General features: G+C 50.7%; 1 protein-coding gene across 6 annotated transcripts; it reads left to right on the top strand.

The window, feature by feature from the left end:
• Positions 1–339: 339 nt before the first annotated feature.
• Positions 340–20597, top strand: EIF4G1 (eukaryotic translation initiation factor 4 gamma, 1). 6 transcript variants are annotated; one of them, XM_006869775.1, is made up of 34 exons: positions 340–518; positions 1396–1452; positions 1674–1767; positions 2324–2410; positions 2879–2899; positions 3463–3639; positions 3861–3960; positions 5249–5361; positions 6184–6276; positions 6479–6545; positions 6765–7577; positions 7845–7933; positions 8029–8215; positions 8306–8439; positions 8542–8700; positions 8879–9064; positions 9258–9455; positions 9866–10012; positions 10248–10484; positions 10709–10813; positions 10938–11097; positions 11297–11397; positions 11669–11771; positions 12148–12250; positions 12408–12640; positions 12770–12888; positions 13005–13177; positions 13481–13606; positions 14000–14081; positions 15862–15960; positions 16073–16207; positions 16586–16667; positions 16782–16922; positions 19961–20597. In XM_006869775.1, exons 3-34 carry the CDS (start codon positions 1708–1710, stop codon positions 20149–20151), a joined length of 4821 nt encoding a protein of 1606 aa, XP_006869837.1. In that variant the 5' UTR covers positions 340–518; positions 1396–1452; positions 1674–1707; the 3' UTR covers positions 20152–20597. The 6 variants fall into 6 exon arrangements, with proteins under 6 accessions (XP_006869837.1, XP_006869838.1, XP_006869840.1 ...); XM_006869776.1 differs by lacking the exon at positions 1396–1452; XM_006869778.1 differs by lacking the exon at positions 2879–2899.
• Positions 20598–21946: the final 1349 nt, after the last annotated feature.

Below are 21946 nucleotides of genomic sequence, written 5' to 3'. Positions count from 1 at the left end.
CTAGTTAGAATGTTTCAATCCTTTTAGCGTAACATTCAATCTTCTTTGTTATTAATAGGTCTTTCAATGATCGAATCTACATTCTTTCCTAAATTGCATAAATCGTATTTCTTTCCATATTTGTACCATGCTTTCTTTAGCCAGGATCAAGTCTTTCATTTCAGTATTCTCGCACTTAGTAGGCGTTCAGTAAATGCCTGATCAATATATGAATGAACTAAAGAACCTCGGAACAGACACGCAGAGGGTGGTCTGTCTGGGAGTTCCAAAGTTCGGAAGGGGACAAGAGGGCTGGCGGTGGCTGTCACGTGACGGGGCGGGGTAAATCCCATGTGCTCTGCGGCGCCGGGCCGCTGGGCGCGGCTCCGCCCTCTGCGCCGATCACGTGGGGGCGCCGGCTGCGCCTGCGGAGAAGCGGTGGCCGCCGAGCGGGATCTGTGCGGGGAGCCGGAAATGGTTGTGGACTACGTCTGTGCGGCTGCGTGGGGCTCGGCCGCGCGGACTGAAGGAGACTGAAGGTAAAGCCGCCATGTCCGGGCCCGACCCGGCCCCCCCACTGTGGTCTGAACCCATCAACCTGTTTTATAACAGTCTACTTCCTTCACCCCCCCCCCCCGGCCCCCCTCCCCCCGCATCCGCCGCCATCCGAGCCGGGACCGGCCACCCTGCGCCGCCGCCCCGGCGTCCTGGCCCCACTACCCGAGCTCGGGCCCCGGCCCGCCAGGGCCCGATCCCCGGCCCACGTGTGCCCGGCCCGGCCTGGCCAGGCTGCTGGGTGGGGGTGCGGACCGGAATATGCGGACCCCGCGGGCTGGGAGGGCACCGGGCTCGCCGGCCGGGAAGTGCCATCTCGGCCCGACCCGAGGAGGCCCCACGGCCCTCGGGCGCAGGCACCACGGTTTCCCGGCCCGCCGCCCCCTCCCCCCGTCGCGGCCAGGCCGCCGGGAAGTGACACGTTGTTCTTTGGCACTGGACGGCGCTGCGCAGGGAGGGCTCAGGGGAGGGCGGCGGCGGCGGGCAGGGAGGAGCCCCCGGCCCCGCCCGCCCTCCAGGCCGACCCTCACTTGCTTGAAACCGGCTCTTCGGCCGCCGCCTGCCAGGCCTTTTAGGGCCCTATCCCCACCTTTCCTGGCCTCCAGTCTCGGGCGGCGGCAGGCATCGCCTTCGGCCCCGCAAGGGTGCCCCCGCGGCCACCCCGCGGCAGGCGTATCTTGTGTGCCCCCGGGTCAGGCCCCGAACCCGGTGTCCCCGGGTGGGGGGTGGGGACGCCACGGCCGAAGCAGCTAGCTCCATTTGTGATCCGGGAGCCTGGTGCCAGCGAGACCTGGAATTTCCGGTCTGGTTGGTCTTGGGCCCCGCGGAGCCAGGTTGATACCCCTCACCTCCCAACCCCAGGCCCTCGGATGCCCAGAACCTGTAGGCCGCACCGTGGACTTATTCTTAATCGAGGGGGTGAGTGAGAGGGGCTGTTTCTTCAGGTCAGGGGGGTGGATGCAGGTGATGCGGACTTAACATGTTGGTGGGAACACAGGCTGGCTCGTTTATGCTCCTTCACCCCCTTGGCGCCTCTGCGGTTCTGATTTGGACCCAGCCCTTGCTTCAACCCTCCACCCGCTCTGCTTGTCTTAAGCTTGGGCCCCTTCCTCTTTCCAAGCTCCACTGTTTCCCAACAGGTGTTGGGGGGACCCTGATGTGGCACCAAATGAAATGAACAAAGCTCCACAGCCCACAGGCCCCCCGCCAGCCCCGTCCCCTGGACTCCCACAGGTAATTAGGGAGGGAAACTGAGGAATTAGCAAGGACTGGGGTGGGGTAGGCACTCTTGTGGTTCAGTGGTTAAAGTGCTTAGCTGCTAACCGAAAGGCCAGCCTTTGAAACACACCAACCACTCCTCCTTGGAGAAAGATGTAGCATTCAGCTTCTGTAAAGATTTACAATCTTGGAAACTCTGTGAGTGCAGTTCTACCCTGTCTTACAGGGTTGTTATGAGTTGGAATCCATTTGCTGGCAGTGAGTTTTGTGTTTTGTGGATTTTTTCTGGTGGTGGTGGGGGGTTGGGATGGGTGGGGGAGAGACCAGGTAGCTGATCAGGAACAGGTTCCAACTTCTGGATTTTCCCACCCCCATCTGTGTCAGGGCAAAGTGCAGCTGCTTGCTGCCAAATTGAGACAGGGCCCCTGAGCTGTCATGGAAAGGGGGTATGTGGACCGTTAAGGCTTTTGGCCACAGAGCTACTCCCCCTTATTTCACCATCTTGGGTTTCTGTCCCACCTGGATTTCCTCCCTTGCTGAACTCTGGTCTTCCCCCCCCCCCCCCCTTCAGCCAGCGTTTCCCCCGGGGCAGACAGCACCGGTGGTGTTCAGTACGCCACAAGCGACACAAATGAACACGCCTTCTCAGCCCCGCCAGGTGAGGGGCTGCGGGGAGGGGAATAGGGGACCTGGGAGGGAGTTGTGGAAACCTTAGGCCAGTTTGGGTCTAGGATGAAAACTCTGGAGGCTCTGTACCTGGGCCGAATTTCCTGACAGTTGCTCTATGTTTTTTCGTGCAGCTCTGTACTTTGCGCTGTTGATTATGGTTGGTCCCTTGGGTAGTATGTAGTTGGTTGGGGTGGGGTGGGGACCTGGAGCCCCTTAAAACTGGAGGCAGTGCTTTGGACCTTGGTGCAAATTTTCTTGTTTCCTCCCTTTACTGGGAGATTGCCATTCCCCTTCCCTGCTTTCTCCTTGGAGTAGAGACGCTCCAGCTGGTCCTTTCCTTTCTCTCTTCCCCAAGTTCTTCCTAAGTGGGAAGATTCTTGGCCTACTTCTTTCATATTTTTTCCTTCTCATCACCTTGGGGATAATTCTCTTCTTTCCTGTCCCCATGTGCTCTCAGGGAGGATTCAGGTCTCTGCAGGTAATACTCCTTTCCTACTCCTGGATGTTCTCCTGGCCTCATTCCTACCTTCCACCTGAGTTATGGGCTAGATACAGGGACTGGGGCTCTTTATAATGGGAACTTGGTTATGGTCCAGGTTGTCAGTTGAAGACTGACCTGTGCATGTTAGTGGCTAAGTTTCGCTGAGTATGTGCATATCTAGAGACTATTGCATGTTAGAGGTTAACTCCTGAGTACCTTAGGGTTCAGAGGTGCATGCTGGGGAGTATTTGCCTGAAAGGGCCTTCCTTCAGCAAGATGCATCTGGGCTTTTGCTGAGGGCTAATCGGTGGAGGTTACATGAGTGTGCATGGCAGCGAGAGAGTAAACACATAGAATGCAAACTGTGTATCTGGATATGTAAGGGCATGTGTGAGTATAAGAGGCCACTTAACCATCAAGTGGGTCTTGGAGAGTTTGATATCTGTGCTCCTATATCCTTAGTACTTCTCTCCCGACTATCGAGAGACATTGTGGAATGGCCATTTGCTGTCCTCATCCTCCCCTTCCCTATGCCAACTGCCTTTCCTCCTTCCTGACAGCACTTCTATCCTAGCCGGGCCCAGCCCCCGAGCAGTGCAACCTCCCGAGTGCAGAGTGCAGCCCCCGCCCGCCCTGGCCCAGCTGCCCATGTCTACCCTGCTGGATCCCAAGTAATGATGATCCCTTCCCAGATCTCCTACCCACCCTCCCAGGGGGCCTACTACATCCCTGGACAGGTGAGACTGGAGGCTTGGGAGTTGGAAGCCACAGGACCTTGTCCTTACCCCCATTCTCCTACCCTGACCTTCCAGTCCCCTCTCTCTCTCGAGGTCGATCTTCCTTTGGTCATTGTCCATTAACTTGTCCTTTCTTGTCCTCTGTTACATTCTCTCTGTAGTCAATGTGGTGCTTATAGTCCCCTCAACCCCTTTTCTCTCCTCTCCCTCTTTCCTACCAGGGGCGTTCCACATATGTTGTCCCACCACAGCAGTACCCCGTGCAGCCAGGAGCCCCCAGCTTCTATCCAGGTGCAAGCCCTACAGAGTTTGGGACCTACGGTAAGAAGGGAAGGGATTCAAATGACAATGCATCGCAGCATCTCACCTGATCTGACTTCTAGACAGAGACCCTTCCCAGGCAGGTGTGGCTGTGGGCATACAAATGATAGGGTTAATAGGTGGTAGGGATTGGTGCTTAAATTTTAACTGGCGTTAGTCAGGGGAGATTTGATCTTATTGCCAAGCAAGTTGGAGTCCTCTCCAGGACAGGGACTATAAGGATCAGGTGCCAGCTTGAAGGCCTGTCAGTCAGTAAGCATTCCCTGATACTCCTTCCATGGTTTGGGGGAACCTGTCTACAGGGATTTGGGGGTCTTTGTATTTATTTTTTATTTATAGTCTAGGAAAGGATTAGTCTGTCCTTTATGGCAGTGGTTTCCAAATTTACTTGATCAGGAAATTGTTAGGAAAAAAATTCAGCATGTACCTCTGATACATGTATCTTTTTGCTTGTTTATACGTGTGCGTAACTCAAATAACACACTTGTCATTTGTGGAAATAAGCAGGGAAATTAGGGATGATATTAAAAATACATATCCTACTTTAAGGAGCTCTGGTAGCGTAGTGGTTACAAATCAGGCTGCTATCCACAAGGTCGACAGTTCGAAACTACCAGCTGCTCCGCGGGAGAAAGATGAGGCTCTCTGCTCCCGTAAAGATTTACAGCCTCGGAAACCCTGTTCAGGGTCGCTATGGGTCGGAACCACTGACTCGACGGCACTTAACAACAACATATCCTACTTTGGAGACCATAGACAATATTATGTTAAGGATATTTTCTTCATCCTGGGACCAGTTCATAATGTTATGTTTTATCTTCTTGACCATTAGCTAAGGTCTGGAGACTAGAACTGGAGTCAAGTTGAGTGGAGTAGGGTTGACAGTTTGGTTTGTGTTCATTTGTAGCCAAAGACCTGATGCTGTTTCAGATTAAGCAGTCGTTAAGCAATGCCTTCACATTGGGGGTGGGGGTGGTCTATACACAGAGGGTCTTAGTATACAGAAGAGAAACAGATTTTAGGTTTCTGGGTAACTGGTGTATAGTGGGGAAGGACTGCCCGCCTACAAGGCGTGTGTGTCAGGAATTCTTGTAAATGCAGCTCAGACTGGTTCCCCAGCTTTGATAGACACCTAATTCCCTGGGGGAGGAGGGCGGGGCAGGGCAAGGGGCCGCCTGTGTGTGATGAGAGGTTCTAGGGGTGGGAGGGGTTGAAGCAGGCATTTGTATATGGTTGGGCCCTGACGCTGCCACCATTCTTCCTGTCCATCTCCCCCTTCCCCCTCAAGCTGGCGCCTACTACCCAGCCCAAGGCGTGCAGCAGTTTCCCGCTGGTGTGGGCCCCACCCCAGTTTTGATGAACCAGCCACCCCCAATTGCACCCAAGAGAGAACGTAAGACGGTGAGTATAGCAGCAAGGGACTCTGGGACATCTGGGAAGGGGAGAAACCAAGGTCAGGAGTTCCAGAATACTGTGGGTAGGGATCAGGAACTTGAAGATCTTCAGGGTAAATGGTCAGAGAGTGGGGGGGTTCTGTGGAGTGCCTGGGTTCTTTGTAGAGCACTCAGATTTCAGTGTGGAAGCTCATGGGAAGACAAGTGACTTCTGGGGAATTCCTGAGACCTGGGCTCTGGGGGTCCACAAGAACTCTGCTTGGTTTTAAGTTTCTGGTGACTTGCCTTTGGAAATCGTTTGTTTTCTGTGGTTCCACCCCCCTGCCTTCTCCCTCCACCTTTCCCCCTCAGTCCTGGAAGCTCTTGAGGCCTCCGCCTCTGCCTAGTCCTCAAGCCTTGGGCGTGGTGCCCAGAATAGGGTGCCAGGGCTGGGGAAGCCGCTGAGTCACCCTTGCTCCACCCACTGGATCTGGGCCCTGCCCCCAGAGATCAGGCAGACTAGCCACAAGTGAGCCCGGATGGGTGTTAGATGGGGGTCTTGGGCCTTATCAAGTGCAGTTAGTGACTTGGGGACTGCTGGTGGGGCAGGGGTGAGGGAGGGAGGGGCATTGTGATGTATGGCAGCTCTATGAGGTCAAGGGTGTCCTAGGGTGGGGGCCAGGGCAGGGACTACAAGAGCAGCCAGATGGCTTGACAGTAGAACTCATGGGTGTGCTAGCACCCACCTGCCTGCTTTTTAGTGGGGGGTGGGGAGGTGGCTTGGAGTCTTAGTGAGGGCAGGGTATAGAGACATGGGCTCCCTACTCATGTTGTAGCTTTCTTTCCTCAGATCCGAATTCGAGATCCAAATCAAGGAGGGAAGGATATCACAGAGGAGATCATGTCTGGGGCCCGCACTGCCTCTACTCCCACCCCTCCCCAGGTATTGCCTACTCTTAAAGTGATGGCCCTGGCTTGGATGGCTGTTCTGCCCTGGCAACCAAGTCCTTGATTCTTTTCTTTTACTAAGGGCTTTATGTCCCTGCTTTCTTGCATTTCCAGGCAGAGCTAAAGTAGAGATAGCTCTAGGAAAGGCTCTGGAGATTCTTCAGGGTATATACTTGGTAACCCTTTCTGTCTTGCAGACGGGAGGTGGTCTGGAGCCTCAAGCTAATGGGGAGACACACCAGGTTGCTGTCATTGTCCGCCCAGGTAAGTAAGTGGGACAGCTTTTATGGGGAACAAGGAGTGTGGCAGAATGCTAGAGAGGGGCATGATTTGAACTGGGTGCCAGAGAAGAATGACTTAGGTTTCAGGTAGTGAGAATTTGGCATGAGAAGGGGAAATAGGTTGGGTGGGATAAGATTAAGGGGTGTGTGTGAAAAGAAGGACTTAACCTTTAATTCCTTTATCTTCCTGCCTGTGGTACAGATGACAGGTCACAGGGAGCAATCATTGGGGGTCGGCCAGGACTCCCTGGCCCAGAGCACAGCCCTTCAGAATCCCAGCCTTCATCACCGTCTCCAACCCCGTCACCACCTCCAATCTTGGAACCAGGGTCTGAGCCTAATCTTGAAGTCCTCTCTATTCCTGGAGACACTATGACAACGGGGATGATACAGATGTCTGTAGAAGAATCAACCCCCATACCCCGTGAAACTGGGGAGCCATATTGTGTCTCACCGGAACCCACTACCCTTTCTGAACCCATACTGGAGGTAGAAATGACACTTAGCAAGCAAGTTCCAGCATCTGAGTTCCCTTCCAGCTCTCTACAGGTTCTCCCCCACCTCACATCTCTTCATGAGCCAAATGGCGTGCTTCCATCTGAGGATCCAGAACCAGAAACGGAGCTGAGCCCAGAGCGTGCTGCTCTCTCATCTCCGGCTTGCCCTTCTGAATCCCCTGTGCCCATTGCTCCAACTGCCCAACCTGAGGAACTGCTCAATGGAGCCCCCTCACCACCAGCTGTGGACATAAGCCCAGTCAGTGAGCCAAAGGAGGAGGTCCAGGAGGCTATTGCACCAGCGACTCCCCCCACCGCCCTCACTGCCCCTCTAGCCATGGCGTCTTCAGCTGCTTCCCCTGTCCAGGAGGAGGAGATGGAAGAAGAGGAGGAGGAGGAGGAAGGAGAAGTTGATGGCGAGAAGGGAGGAGAGGAACTGCGCCCCCAAGAGAGTACCTCTGCCCCAAGCCACTTGTCCCAGAATTTGGAGGCGGCAGCAGCAGCAGCAGCCACCCAAGGTAAGGTGTGGTGGAATGGTGAAGGGGAGGAGAGGGGAGGGTGTGGCTCCTCTCCATTGATGACCTACCATTTGTGCCATCTTGTGTCTGGGTCATAGAAGCCCTGTGATGGAACCAAAGAGCTAATTAAGGAATTGTCAGCCTAGAGAGGGTGTGATGGACATGGAGATACTGTACTGTGACTGCTCTTCATTTTTCCTGGGGGTTAAGAGTACTCATTAGATTCTTTCTACCTTTGCCTTCCTTTTTTTTTAAACTTCTAAAAAGTGGCAGTGTCTGTGCCAAAGAAGAGAAGGAAAATTAAGGAGCTAAATAAGAAGGAAGCTGTGGGAGACCTTCTAGATGCCTTCAAGGAGGTAAGGGAACAGAAAATCGTGGAGGGGGAGAGGGTAGAGTTTGGGTATGGAAAGTGGTCGTTTTGCAACTAAACCTGGATGCTCTATGGTTTCAGGTGAACCCAGGAATACCAGAGGTTGAAAATCAGCCTCCTGTAGTCAATAATCCAGGCCCAGAGACTGAGGGCAGCAGTGTGCCCCCACGGCCTGAGGAAACAGATGAGACTTGGGACTCAAAGGAAGACACAATTCACAATGCTGAGAACATCCAGCCTGGGGAACAGAAGTATGAATATAAGTCAGGTATGTATAAGGAGGGACTGAGAGTTGCTGAGTAGTATTGTTAGGACCTCAGGAGACAGGTATGATTGCCTTGTTCTCTCTTCCTTGCAGATCAGTGGAAGCCTCTAAACCTTGAAGAGAAAAAACGTTATGACCGAGAATTCCTGCTTGGCTTTCAGTTCATCTTTGCCAGTTTGCAGAAGCCAGAGGGCTTGCCCCATATCAGTGATGTGGTGTTAGACAAGGTTGGTGGGCTTAAAGTGGGGAGTGGAAGTTGGGACTTCATGAAATTCTGAAGGAGTGGTTAGCAGCCCTAGTCTCTCATACCATCCTTGTTTCCTTTGCAGGCCAATAAGACACCACTGCGGCCACTGGATCCCACTAGACTACAAGGCATAAACTGTGGCCCAGACTTCACTCCATCCTTTGCCAACCTTGGCCGACCAGCTCTTAGCACCCGTGGGCCCCCAAGGGGTGGGCCAGGTGGGGAGCTGCCCCGAGGACCGGTGAGTGGAAATGCCTAGAGGCTGATGGGAGTGGGGTGTGGTGAATGGCTCCCTGTGTCTTAAATAGGGAGATTTGAGATGTTGGGAGATTTGAGGATTGATTAAGTCCTAGAGTTGTGGCAGGCTTAGTGTCGTACTGACTACTTCTGTGTTTTCTCTTGTTTTCCCGTATTAGCAGGCTAGTCTGGGACCCCGGCGCTCTCAGCAGGGCCCCCGAAAGGAACCACGTAAGATCATTGCCACAGTGTTAATGTCTGAAGATATAAAACTGAATAAAGCGGAGAAGGCCTGGAAACCCAGCAGCAAGCGGACGGCAGCTGATAAAGACCGGGGGGAAGAGGATGCGGATGGAAGCAAAACCCAGGTACTGGCCAAGTCTTGCTTTTTGTGCCCATTCCTTCTCTGTCCTCTGAGGCACTTTTGCTCTTTGATTTTGTCCTTACTTAACCACCAGCATGTACCGAAGTTCCCACCCTTTCTTGTCCCTACAGTGACCTCTGTTCTGAGAACCTCATTGGGTCTTGTTTTTCTTCTCTGTTGTCCCCCTGCTTTCCCAGGACCTGTTCCGCAGGGTGCGCTCCATCTTGAATAAGCTGACACCCCAGATGTTCCAGCAGCTGATGAAGCAGGTGACGCAACTGGCCATCGACACTGAGGAACGCCTCAAAGGCGTCATCGACCTCATCTTCGAGAAGGCCATTTCAGAGCCCAACTTCTCTGTGGCCTATGCCAACATGTGCCGCTGCCTCATGGCGGTTAGTTTTCACTGTTCTTAAACCCGCTGTTTCACATTTTATGGTGTAGCCTCCCACTCCTGTTTCCAAAGATTCCTTTGAGTCAAGCGTCTTGATTCTCTTGCTGTTGACAGTAGTTAGGAGGGGGCAGAGCTAGGGCCAGAGGGTCTTCCTGGGTCAGGCAGTTAAAAGTCTCCTAGAGGGCCTTTAGGTGCTTAACTAGTAATTTTAAGTGTAGACAATCTGAGTCCATCTAGCAGCTCTGTGGAAAAAGCCTAGTCATCTGCTTCCATAAAAATTACTGAGTAGTGTTACTCTGAAACATATAGGGTTACCGTGAGCCAGAATCTACTTAATGGCACCAAGTGTTGTTGTAAGAGGACCCTTATTGCTCTGGCTTAGTCTTGAGTATGGTGTTTTCTGACTTATAGCTGAAAGTGCCCACTACAGAAAAGCCAACAGTGACTGTGAATTTCCGAAAACTGTTGTTGAATCGGTGTCAAAAGGAGTTTGAGAAAGACAAAGATGATGATGAAGTTTTTGAAAAGAAGCAAAAGGAAATGGATGAAGCTGCTACGGTGAGAGAAGACCACTACCCATTCTACCCGTTTGCCACATCCTCCACCTGGACATCTAGAGGCTACTCAGCTGTAGGGTCTGGGGTGGGCATAAGTGGGATATTAATACTGTTGTAGTGGGCAGGGGTGTGTCTCTGCCTCAGGACATGTGTGCTTCCAGAAAGCAGAGGAGAAGGGTTTATGGTGTGGCTGAGTACTTTCCTGACATGATTCCCTGTCTTTGTGTGACTGGTAGGCAGAAGAACGGGGGCGTCTGAAGGAAGAGCTGGAAGAGGCTCGAGACATAGCCCGGCGGCGCTCTCTTGGGAATATCAAGTTTATTGGGGAGTTGTTTAAGCTGAAGATGTTAACAGAGGCGATAATGCATGACTGTGTAGTCAAACTACTTAAGAACCATGATGAAGAATCCCTTGAATGCCTTTGCCGTCTGCTCACCACTATTGGAAAAGACCTGGACTTTGAGAAAGCCAAGGTAGGTTTCCTGGATACTAGGAGACCTTGCATGTTGGAGGAAGATGGGTTGAAGTCTGTAAGGATCAATGGAGCCAGGCTGAGCAAAAGGCAAAGAGAGTAGTCAGGATCTGACCTGGTCCAAGCCACTGCTACTCTCCTTGTTGGACCCTTGAACCACAGTGATGGAGGTGAGAGTCTGCAGTTGGATTTGAGGTATTAAGAGTGCTCTTTGCTTTGCTTCAGCCTCGAATGGATCAGTATTTCAACCAGATGGAAAAAATCATTAAGGAAAAGAAGACATCATCCCGCATTCGCTTTATGCTACAGGATGTGCTGGATCTGCGACGGGTATTCATCCTTTTTCCACTCCTGCTCTTGAACCTCTGACTCCACAGTTCCCTGTTCCTAGCACTTCCTTTTCAGGCTCTCCCTAAGGTGATTGTCCTGCGACTCAACTGACTTGTCTCCACAGAGCAATTGGGTGCCACGCCGAGGGGACCAGGGTCCCAAGACCATTGATCAGATTCATAAGGAGGCCGAGATGGAGGAACATCGGGAGCATATCAAAGTGCAGCAGCTCATGGCTAAGGGCAATGACAAGCGTCGAGGTGGTCCCCCAGGCCCGCCCATCAGTGAGTTTGAGGCTGAGGTTGAGAGGGGAACAAGGAACTGAAAGTTGTGCTTTCCACTGATGACTTCCTGTTAGTGCCACGTGTCTGGGCCACTGAGACCCCATGATGGAACTGAGGATCTGAGGAAGGGGGAGGGGTGGTGTTAACTCAGGAAGGGTTGAGATGTGCTCCTTATCCCAGTATGTCCTTTTTGTCCCAGGTCGTGGACTTCCACTTGTGGATGATGGTGGCTGGAACACAGTCCCTATCAGCAAGGGTAGTCGCCCTATTGACACCTCACGAATCACCAAGATCACGAAGGTAAGGATGGTGTATGGGCCTGGAGTGCGTGGTAGGGTCAAGCATTGATCACTCATTTGAATGTTAGCCCCTCCATTTCCTAAGTGTCATTGATAACTGCTTTCATGCTACAATATGGCAGAGTTGAGTAGTGCAAAAGAGATTGGTCTGCAAATGTTTACTGTCTTGATTCTTGGGAAAAGTTAGTTGATCTCTGCTTGAGGCCATTTCACAGTATGTGATGGGGCTTGGACCAGGTCAGATCCTGACTACTCTCTTTACTTTTGCTCAGCCTGGCTCCATTGATTCTAATAACCAGCTCTTTGCACCTGGAGGGCGACTGAGCTGGGGCAAGGGCAGCAGTGGAGGGTCAGGAGCCAAGCCCTCAGATGGAGGTATGGAGGCCACTATAAAGAAGGAGGGGAGGGGGTTATTAATGTGAGTCATCTTGAGGTCTCAGCCTTGTTTGCAAGGGAGACTTTCAATATAAGGTGGTTCTGTAATGTACTTGGGACTGGGGGTGCTGAGCTGCTTTCATTAGGGGTTGGAACCAAGTATCCTAAATTGGGAAGTAAATGTTAAATGCTGTCGAGTCAGTTCTGACTCATAGTGACCCTGTAAAGGATTTCCAAGGTGCAGCTGGTGGGTTTGAACCTCCAACCTTGTTAGCAGTACAGTGCTTAGCCTAGGCACCACACCAGGACTCCAGAGTAAGAGATAGGGTGCAAGAAAGTAGAAATAGAGTTTAATCTAGTGTCTCTGCCTCTCTAGCATCAGAAGTTTCTCGTCCAGCTACTAGTACCTTGAATCGCTACTCAGCCCTCCAACAAGCAGTACCCACAGAAAGCACAGATAACAGACGTGTGGTACAGAGGTGAGGTTTCCTCAGTGCTCTGGTTTTCATAGGGCTTAGGGGATGGTCTTAATGCCAAGAACAGGTTTCAGCAGTTGTTCTGCATGTGGAGTGATAGCATGAGTGAGAACCTGGGCAGTGCTGATGATGGGGGACAATGTGCCTGTCTTTCTTCTAGGAGTAGCTTGAGTCGAGAACGAGGCGAGAAAGCTGGGGACCGGGGAGACCGCCTAGAGCGGAGTGAACGGGGAGGTGACCGTGGGGACCGACTTGATCGTGCACGTGCTCCTGCCACGAAGCGGAGCTTCAGCAAGGAAGTGGAGGAGCGGAGTAGAGAGCGGCCCACCCAGCCTGAGGGACTGCGCAAGGCAGCTAGCCTCACAGAGGATCGAGACCGTGGGCGGGATGCCGGTGAGGGCCTGGGAGAGGAATGTTTGGCTGGTTGGGGAGGAGTTGGTCCCCAGACAGTTTTGAGAGTTCTGGACTTTGTTTGCTATGAAGACTAGAATTGCAGAGGTTCTGTTTTATGTTCTTCCATAGTGAAGCGAGAAGCCACCTTGCCCCCAGTAAGCCCCACAAAGGCCGCACTCTCTGAGGAAGAGATGGAGAAGAAATCTAAGGCAATCATTGAGGAATACCTCCATCTCAATGACATGAAGGTAGGTAGGGGTGGGGGGTTCTGAATGATTGAGGAGAAGTGGGCTGACATCATGGGGTATGGAGTCTGGGTCAGACCGTGACCCTCTTCCTATGTTTGATCCTGCTCCCACTGTAGGAGGCAGTACAATGTGTGCAAGAGCTGGCATCCCCCTTACTCCTCTTCATCTTTGTGCGGCATGGCATCGAGTCCACGCTGGAGCGCAGCACCGTTGCTCGTGAGCACATGGGGCAGCTGCTGCACCAACTGCTCTGTGCTGGGCACCTCTCCACTGCTCAGTACTACCAAGGGTAGGCCAGCCCATTTTGGCATACCCACAGATTTCACCTCTCCTGCTTTGTCGCAACCTCTGCAGGTGCTCTACACCCTCCAGTCCCTTGTAGTGACCTTGGGTAAAAAGTTTAGTTGCCTCAACTGTTCTGGTCAGCATTCCTTTTCGTGGGGGTGGGAGATGTGAACCACCTGAGGATGAGAGATAGAAAATGTTCCTGCAGCACTCCACAGTTGATCCTTTCTTTAGCCATGCTAAGTTATCCAGAAAGGTGGCTATGGCATCTTCTCTAGAATACCTTGACTCTGATTTCTCACTGTAGGCTACATGAAATCTTGGAATTAGCTGAGGACATGGAAATTGACATCCCCCACGTGTGGCTCTACCTGGCGGAACTGGTAACACCCATTCTGCAGGAAGGTGGGGTGCCCATGGGGGAGTTGTTCAGGTAAGCCCCCTTGATGGAATTCACGGTAGGTGAAGACAGGAGAAGGAGCCCTGGTGGCACCATGGTTACGTTCTTCACTGCTAACCAAAAGGTCAGCAGTTCGAACACACCAGCTGCTCCACAGAAGAAAGATGTGGCAGTCTGCTTCTGTAAAGGTAACAGCCTTGGAAAACCTACTGGGCAGTTCTACCCTGTCCTGTGGTGTCTCTGAGTCAGTTTTGACTTGACGGCATTGGGTTTGGTTTTCGTTTTGTTCTAAAGATACTAGAAGGAGAGGAGAAGGCAGTGAGGTGTGGAAGATCGGATACCTGGGATTAAAGAGGGAGAAGGGGTAGGGGTAGTGGTAACAGGGTTTGTAAACTCTCAATACTTGGGAGTTTTTTTCTCTTATAGGGAGATTACAAGACCTCTGAGACCCCTGGGCAAGGCTGCTTCTCTGCTCTTGGAGATCCTGGGGCTCCTGTGCAAAAGCATGGTGAGTGTGGGCCTGTCACAGGGCACCATGATGGGGACTCTGGTTCCACTGAGGTTTGAACTGCTTGTGTGATCCTGAGGCCTCATGGTCCTTTGTTTGGGTAGGGGTAATGGTACTTGGGAGAGGAAATGTCCAAGTTGGCAGTCCCCCTCAGATGGGTTTTGTATCTTCAGTTCTGGTCGAGGCTGGAGGGGAATCAAAGATTCTGACCCATGATTGGTTGGCTGTGATTCATTTAGTCATGCATGCATTTTTTGACTATCATGTTTATATATTAGGCGCTGAGAGCACAGTGGTGAATAAATCAATTAGGAACCTAGTTGGCAGAGAAAGAAGAAATGATAGTTTAATAAAAATAGTATGAAGTGAAGTAACAGTACTGTGAGGTTGCAAAGACTTACCTGTTAGGTGATGGTGAAGATGAGGCTTTTGTGGAAGGTTGCTGCTTTGTGAAAGTTATTGGTGATTAGCAAGTGTAAAAGCATAACGATGGGGAAAGGCAGATTGGGTGTAGTACAGAAAATTGAGGCTTTGAATTTGGAGGAGTTGTTCTTTGTACAACATAATAACTTTAACATTTTGGGTTAGAAGTAAGTACCACGGTGATGTTTGGTTTAGAAAAAGCAATAAAAAATTACATGTTTCATTGATATAAAAGGTACTATAGATTATAAAGGAGCACTGGTAACATAGTGGGGTATGAAATCAGCTGCTAACTGCAAGGTCAGTAGTTTGAGTCTATCAGCTGCTTTGTGGGAGAAAGATGAGACTTTCTAAAGATTTATAGTCTCGGAAACCCTGGAAGCTCTCTCTACAGAATCATGAACTTGACAACATTTAACACAATGTGAAAAACTGGGTGTCTTACAAAAAGTTATGAGCTGAGTTATCTGATGTCATTATTCCCAATAAACTTCAAAACAGTAAAGTGACACCATAAAAAACTGAAATATAGTAGGGTGTCTGAGTACCCTAGGCTTGCAAAAGCCTATCTGTTTGGTGAAGTAAAGCAGCTTTGTGAAAGTTAATGGTGACTGGCAAGTGTAAGATGTTAAGGTCTCTTGCTTCTTAAAGCTCGAATGACTTTTTTTGAGTATTTGTGACCTGCTTCTAAAATTTTCAGAAATCAGGAACCAAATAAGCAGTCTTGTTGGAAGCCATCCTATTCCATGGAGTGATGAAAAGCCAAGCTGTTTTAAGGGCTGGGGGTATAGGAGAGATTAGGATGAGGTTTTAGGATGTGGTTGTTTACCTTTCTGAGATCCAGCAATTCTTAGGGAATATTGTGAAAGCAAATTGGTGCCTTGCCTAGAGGGCTTTCCCCCTCACCCAAGACTTAAAACAGCAGGAGTTTGCTGGGTGGGGCAAATCTTAACTAGTCTCCATACTAGCCAAAAGGTTGGTGTTGGTGATTTGAGTCCTCTCAGAGACTCCTCAGAAGAAAGGCCTGGCAAGCTACTTCTGAAAAATCAGTCATTGAAAATTCTATAGAGTACAGTTGTATTCTGACACGTAAGGGTTGCCTTGAGTCAGAAACTAGATGCAGCTGGTACTTATAGTCTTAAAATACTGTGGTGGGTGCATTCTTGTTTGTTTGGGTGGCTGTTTGACTGATGTCTGGTCCCTGCACAAGGCTATAGACATGGAGGGACAGGACAGCATCTTTATAGCCCCTACCAGACAGTGGATTTTCTGTAACTATTTGTTGGATGAATGATATGGAGCTGGTAGGTTCTTGAAGAGAAAGAAAGGGCTGTTGAGCAGGTTTTGTGTTTTCCAGGGATCCAAAAAGGTGGGGACACTGTGGCAAGAGGCTGGGCTCAGCTGGAAGGAATTTCTTCCTGAAGGTCAGGACATTGGTGCATTCGTCACTAAACAGGTGTGGAACTTGAATTAATTCTAGCATTTTGGGCTGGGCATTCTTCTTTCCCTTCCTTTATCCTCCCTCACATGATGCACCTTGACTCTCAGTTGGGTGTTTTTGGTTGCAGAAGGTGGAGTATACTCTGGGAGAGGAGTCAGAAGCCCCTGGCCAGAGGTCTATCCCCTCAGAGGAGCTGAGCAGGCAGCTGGAGAAACTGCTAAAGGAAGGGAGCAATAATGAGCGGGTGTGTGAGTGGATAGAGGTATGTTTGTCCTGGTTATAAGGGGAGTGGGATGAGAACGGGGCTTTTGGTGTATGGGGGTGGGGGGGAGCGGTGGAGAAGACCCTGGGTGGCACAGGCAGTTCAACACACTCAACTACTAGCTCAAAGGTAGTTCTGACTTGCCCAGAGGTGCCTTGGGAGACAGGCCTAGTGATACGCTTTCAAAGGTCAGAGCCTTGAAACCCCTATGAAGGACAGCTCTACTCTGCACACACATGAGGTCACCATGAGTCAGAATTAACTTGAAGTCAGCTAGCAATAACAACATGGCATGGGAGGAGTGGGTTGGATAGCAAGAATAGGTACTCAAGGTCACAATTAAGAACTCACGCACCGTTTGTTTCCCCTTCCGCACAGGCCAACCTGAGTGAGCAGCAGCTAGCATCCAACATTCTAGTTCGAGCCCTCATGACAACTGTCTGCTATTCTGCAATTATCTGTAAGAAAAGCTGAGGTGGCTGGGGGCAAGACAAATGGATGGGGTGGGGGAGTGATTTGTCTTTGCTTCCTAGTTCTGGGCTAAGGGAACAGTCTTCCCTTTTTTTTCCTATAGTTGAGACTCCCTTCCGAGTGGATGTTGCAGTGCTGAAAGCACGAGCGAAACTGCTCCAGAAGTACCTGTGTGATGAGCAGAAGGAGCTGCAGGCACTCTACGCCCTCCAGTCCCTTATGATGACCTTAGAGCAGCCTGCCAGTAAGAGCCAGGCCCTAGGGAGGAGGGGCTGCTAGACAGCAGGCGTGATGGTGATGTGACCTTCCCTAGAAAGCCAGTCTTCAGAGAGCAAAATGCCCCTAGGGTTTGATTCTCTCCTATCCCTACCTTTGTTTCCTTACCTACCTGAGAAGTTTAATTGACTAGATGTCAAGAGTGCAGAGATGATAAGTTAAAACCATTTCCTAGGTATTTCGTGCCCCTCCATCTGTCACAGAGCTGAGATACTGTGCTTACCTTGGTTTCTGATTTAATTCTCCCAGTTATTGTTAGGGTAGATGATATCCCCATATTCCATATTAGAAGATTGAAGTTTAGGCAAACTTATCTGTTAATTCATTAAGTAAATACATGTGTGTCAGGCACTGGGATGTTAGTGACAAAGCCAAGCATAATTCTTGTACTCACCTGGCAAAGACTGCCGTTGAGTCCATAACAAGTTTGATGAAGGTTGGAAGATAAGCCCTGCCCAGGTGCTCTCTGTGGGGAAGTAGCACCTATTCTGAGGGAAGGTCATCAGGAATTACTAAGTCATGTGGTGGGAGGAGGAGATGGAAAAAAACATTCAATCAAGGAAGGCCAGTGTGAGAGGGGACAACAGTCAAAAGTGAGGCAGGATGTGATGAGAGAGAGAGAGGCAGGTCAGGTCATGCAGGGCCATGTGAGCCATAGGAAGCCTCGACTTTATCCGGTAGGTAATGAAAGGCCTTTGTGGGATTTTAAGCAGGGAATAAAAAACTTGATGTTTTGTTTTATGGTTATTTTGGCTATTACTGGTCCGAAACGGGCTGAGGTGGTGTGGCAGCAGAGCCCACCAGCAACATGTTGGCAGTGACCTGTTGGCAGTAGGGCTGGGAGAGGAATGAGCAGATGGAAGAGCTGTTGATGAAGCGGAATTGATAGCTTTTAGTGTCAATGGCCTGGGGAAGCAGGGCAAGTGTGAGATTAGAAGTCAGTTGAGGATGACTCCCAGGATGGTTTCAGCAAGTGAAGTGATCTGGTGGCATCATTTACTGGGGTGGGGAACACTGGATCAAGATGAGTTGATCATAGTAGTGGCTTTGTGGTCCCTGGGAGGTTGGGGGGTCAAATAGACTCACCACTACAGCTGGATATTTGAAGAGAAGGGAGGTAGATGGCTAGTTGCAGGCACATGATAATGTACACATCATGATAGTTGCCTTAGGGAGAGTGTTGAGGGCCTGGGAGAGAACCCTGAGATCATGCTGGAGTCAGAGCTACACACAAAAGGAGAACTTGGGGTCTGGAAATGAAGGACCGAGTCATTTTAGCTAATTTTAGCTGACTGCTGGTTGCTAGAGAGTATCATAGGAACAGACCTGAAAGTCAAGGGCCTCTGGAATATAGAAACAGGTCACCTGGCAAAGACAGTATTTGGTGGAGCATGAGGCAGAATATGGATTTAAAAATCATGGAATCCTTGAGACTGGGGAAAACACATGTAGACAAAATCTTGTCTTTGGCTATAAGAAATGGTGGTTGAAAGGGATGGGCTTTTTTGTGTTTACATGGCAGAAACTTGGGCTAGAAAACACAGGACAAAGTGTGTAATTGTGTAATCCAAGGTGTTGGGAGGCATTGGGTCTGGAGTGGAGCATAGGTTTCAGATACGTGACTTTGCTGTGGGATGGGCTTGGGAGGCTGTGAACTTGTGTGTGTTTGCTCTGTGGCTATGGCTTCTCATAGGTGACTTAAGATTTCACCCGGTTCTGAACTTTAGATCTGTGTTCTATTTATTTCAGAAAGACAGGAGAGTGCAGTATGGTGAATGGAATGGCTTATGTTCATGGGAATACAGGACAGATGTCTGGGAAGGCTACATAGAAGCCAGGAGGTAGAAGAGGAAAGGGCAGAGCAGGTAGTCAAAGAGTTGAGCTTTGAATTCATTAGGAAGGTGAGAAGACAAAGGATGGTCCTGGTAAAGGACATAGCACATATAAAAGCTTGAAGGCCAGAAAAGGATATATGTATTCAGGACGAGTGTGGGAAGTGGAAGTACTGAAAATTAGAATTTAAAGAGTTTGGGAGCCAGTGAATGTTCCTTGTGAATGAGTGATCTGGAAGTTTTGTGATTCCCTATATGCTGCATATTATTATTTTTTAAGACTTCCTGTGAACTGGATGACGATTTATAGAGCAAATTAGCTTTTCATTCAACAATTCATGCACATTTTTTCCATCTGTTGGTTGGTTGCAATCACCACAGTGAAACTTCATTTATCCCACTTCCTGTGTGCATGCCTTCTTTTTTCCTAACCTTTCCTGCCTTCTGGACTTTGTTCTGGGGTAAATGTCTATTTTTTATCTCAAGTGGTTGATTGTTTTAAGTGTTCATATTCCCATAGTGCTATTCCCCAATAGACCTATTTGACTGAAAACTGAGCCATGGGGGGTGAGTTCACTTAAGAAGGTGACTAAGGACTGTAGTCCACATTTTTTGTATTTTTTAAAATTTTGTGTTTTGTACCACATTATTCTCAATATTCGGGACCTCTGATGTGATCCCTTTCAGAACAGTTGGTAGTGGTAGCTGGGCAGCATCTGGTCTCAGGGTCATGGAGATTGATGTTTGCATTGTCTATTTGTTCACTGAAGTAATTATTCTCATGTATCTTTGATTTTCATCACAGCATCTTTGATACTCTGGATGGGGTTAGACCAGTAATTGTTCTGCCTTAGTTTGCATTTCATTTTCCTTATTAAGTGTCATGAGTGTGGAGAAGGCTAAAATAGCAGAACTGAGGCTAGGCGGGTTTGTAAGATTTATTCCGTGGCCAAGTGATTAATTTCTGCACACGTTTTTCTTAGATCATGAGATTAGCATTCTGTTTGAGATATAGTCACTCTGGAAGAATGGTCAGACCCATAAATAGTTGGTGGGTGAAGTCTTTGTTTTAACAGTGGCACTTTTGCCTCTATTTCTTTGAGATAAACCCCTGGGGATGGTTTGGATGGTTGTAGCCAGCTTGCCTCTTAACTGATGTCCTGCTTGTTTGCAGACCTGCTCAGGATGTTCTTTGATACTCTGTACGACGAGGATGTGGTGAAAGAGGACGCCTTCTACAGCTGGGAGAGTAGCAAGGACCCTGCTGAGCAGCTGGGCAAAGGCGTGGCCCTTAAATCTGTCACAAACTTCTTCCAGTGGCTTCGTGAGGCTGAGGCTGAAGCTGAGGAGTCCGACCACAACTGAGGGCGGGTGGGGCCGGGGACTTGGAGCCCCATGGACACGAGGATGGCCCAGCCAGCTGCCTGGACTGCAAAGGGGGTGGCAGCAGTGGTGGCGGCAGTGGGTGCCTGTAGTGCGGTGTGTCTGAGCTAATAAAGTGGCTGAAGAGGCAGGATGGCTTGGGGCTACCTGGGGGCCCCCCCTCCAGGATGCTGCCAGGTGCCCCTTCCTCCCCCTGGGGCACAGAGATATATTATATATAAAGTCTTGAAATTTAGTGTGTCTTGGGGGAGGCACCATCGCCTGCCCCTGGGGTCCTTTTTTATTTTCTGAAAATCACTCTTGGGACGGCCGTCCTCGCTGCTGGGGGCATATGCCCCAGCCCCCGCACCACCCCTGCTGCTGCCTGGGCAGGGATAAGGGGGGGGCACGGTGCCTGTAATTATTAAACATGAATTCAATTACGCTCACTGCCTCTGCTTTATGGCCGCTCCCTCTGAAGAAAGAGGTATGGAGAGGTGGACAGTCTCCTGTCCAGAGCTGGCACTATAGCAATGCCCTGTGGCCTGGCACTCCTCCTGCCTCTTCCCTTGTCCATAATCTATGGGGTTGGTGGGGTGGTGGTGGTGGCTGGAGAGTGGGGTTTCCTGGAGCGTTGGGCCCATAGGGTGGGCATGATTGGGAGGCTAGGAGGGGGAAAGGAAGCCATTTCTTTGTGATCACTTGCCTGCCAGCTACAAGAGTAATCCAGATCTCTTGAAGCCCTGGGTATCAGGCTGTCTTATCTGCAGAAACCCATGGCTTCAAGTTCTCAACTAAAATGTGAGCCATCAGTGGTGGTGGATTTGAATCCCTGACCGTTGCTCATCATTCTGATTGTACAAATACACTCATTGGTAAAATGAGTCTAGTAAAAAAAGGTTTTATGTGTAAATGGGTGACCCAGGCCCAGTGAATTTTTCTCCTCCTAAGGATTTCTCTGCAGTCCTGGGAGGAAAGGACCGGTTTATTTCTCTGGTTTCAGCCCTAGGCCGCCTCTGCGTGGCCATGACGTCGTCTTCGCCCCGCCTGCTCTTAGTGGGTGACGCCAGTGGTCACGCCCCCGCGCATACGTCATCGATCTGTTCCCCTCTCCCGGGAGCGGTGGTGGACGCGCGGCTCCCACCCCCCTCCCTTTTCGCGGGCTCTCCCCTCCCCTCCCCGGTGGTGGCCACGGCCTGACCCTCAACAAGGCAATGGCCCGGGCCATGAGCGCGGGCTAGCGTGCCAGGAAAACCGGCCATGGGCTGTATCGGCTCTCGGAGCCCTGCAGGTCAGGGTAAGAGGCGGAGGCCGAGCACGGGTTGGGGAGCCGGGCTTTGCCTGTTCGGGTGCGCAGGCTGAAGATGGGTGGGGACCTTGAGGAGGGGGTCGGTGTCGGGAGAGGGAGGAGCCTGCACTCGGGAGGCGGGTCCGGCGGGAATGAGCGGGGAGGGGGCTAGACCTACTCTGGTCGGCTCCTGTGGCCTGCCTGCTTCTAAGCTTTGCGGGGCAGTCTCGTGGTCTCGCTTTCCGCTGGCATTCCCATCGCTGAGGGTGGCAGGAGGCGCACAGCCTTTGGAGGGGCTATTCAACCTGATGGCCTGGCCTTCTGGCCCCTGGCGACTGGCTTTGCACACCCACACCTTCCCCCCAAATACCTCTTCCCTCCCAGTCTTGGGAGTGGACCTTGCTGGAAACCTACCTCTTCTGGCTGTGTGTTCCCCTGTCACCTTAAGGAGGTAGGTAGCAAACACTAGCCAACACCCAACCACAGAGTTTTTTCTTAAAACTTGTTGTC

Source organism: Chrysochloris asiatica, unplaced genomic scaffold (genome assembly GCF_000296735.1).
Source record: "Chrysochloris asiatica unplaced genomic scaffold, ChrAsi1.0 scaffold00135, whole genome shotgun sequence".
NCBI classification, from domain to species: Eukaryota; Metazoa; Chordata; class Mammalia; order Afrosoricida; family Chrysochloridae; genus Chrysochloris; species Chrysochloris asiatica.
Note: the sequence above shows the minus strand (reverse complement) of the source record. Positions and strands in the feature narration are given on the sequence as shown.

Excerpts from the sequence above, each read along its gene's own strand:
- EIF4G1 (XM_006869776.1), top strand. The coding sequence starts at position 1,708 with ATGAACAAAGCTCCACAGCCCACAGGCCCCCCGCCAGCCCCGTCCCCT. Across the intron at positions 7,934-8,028 it reads TTCTAGATGCCTTCAAGGAG|GTGAACCCAGGAATACCAGA; the intron begins GTAAGGGAACAG and ends CTATGGTTTCAG. Across the intron at positions 14,082-15,861 it reads GGCTCCTGTGCAAAAGCATG|GGATCCAAAAAGGTGGGGAC; the intron begins GTGAGTGTGGGC and ends TGTGTTTTCCAG.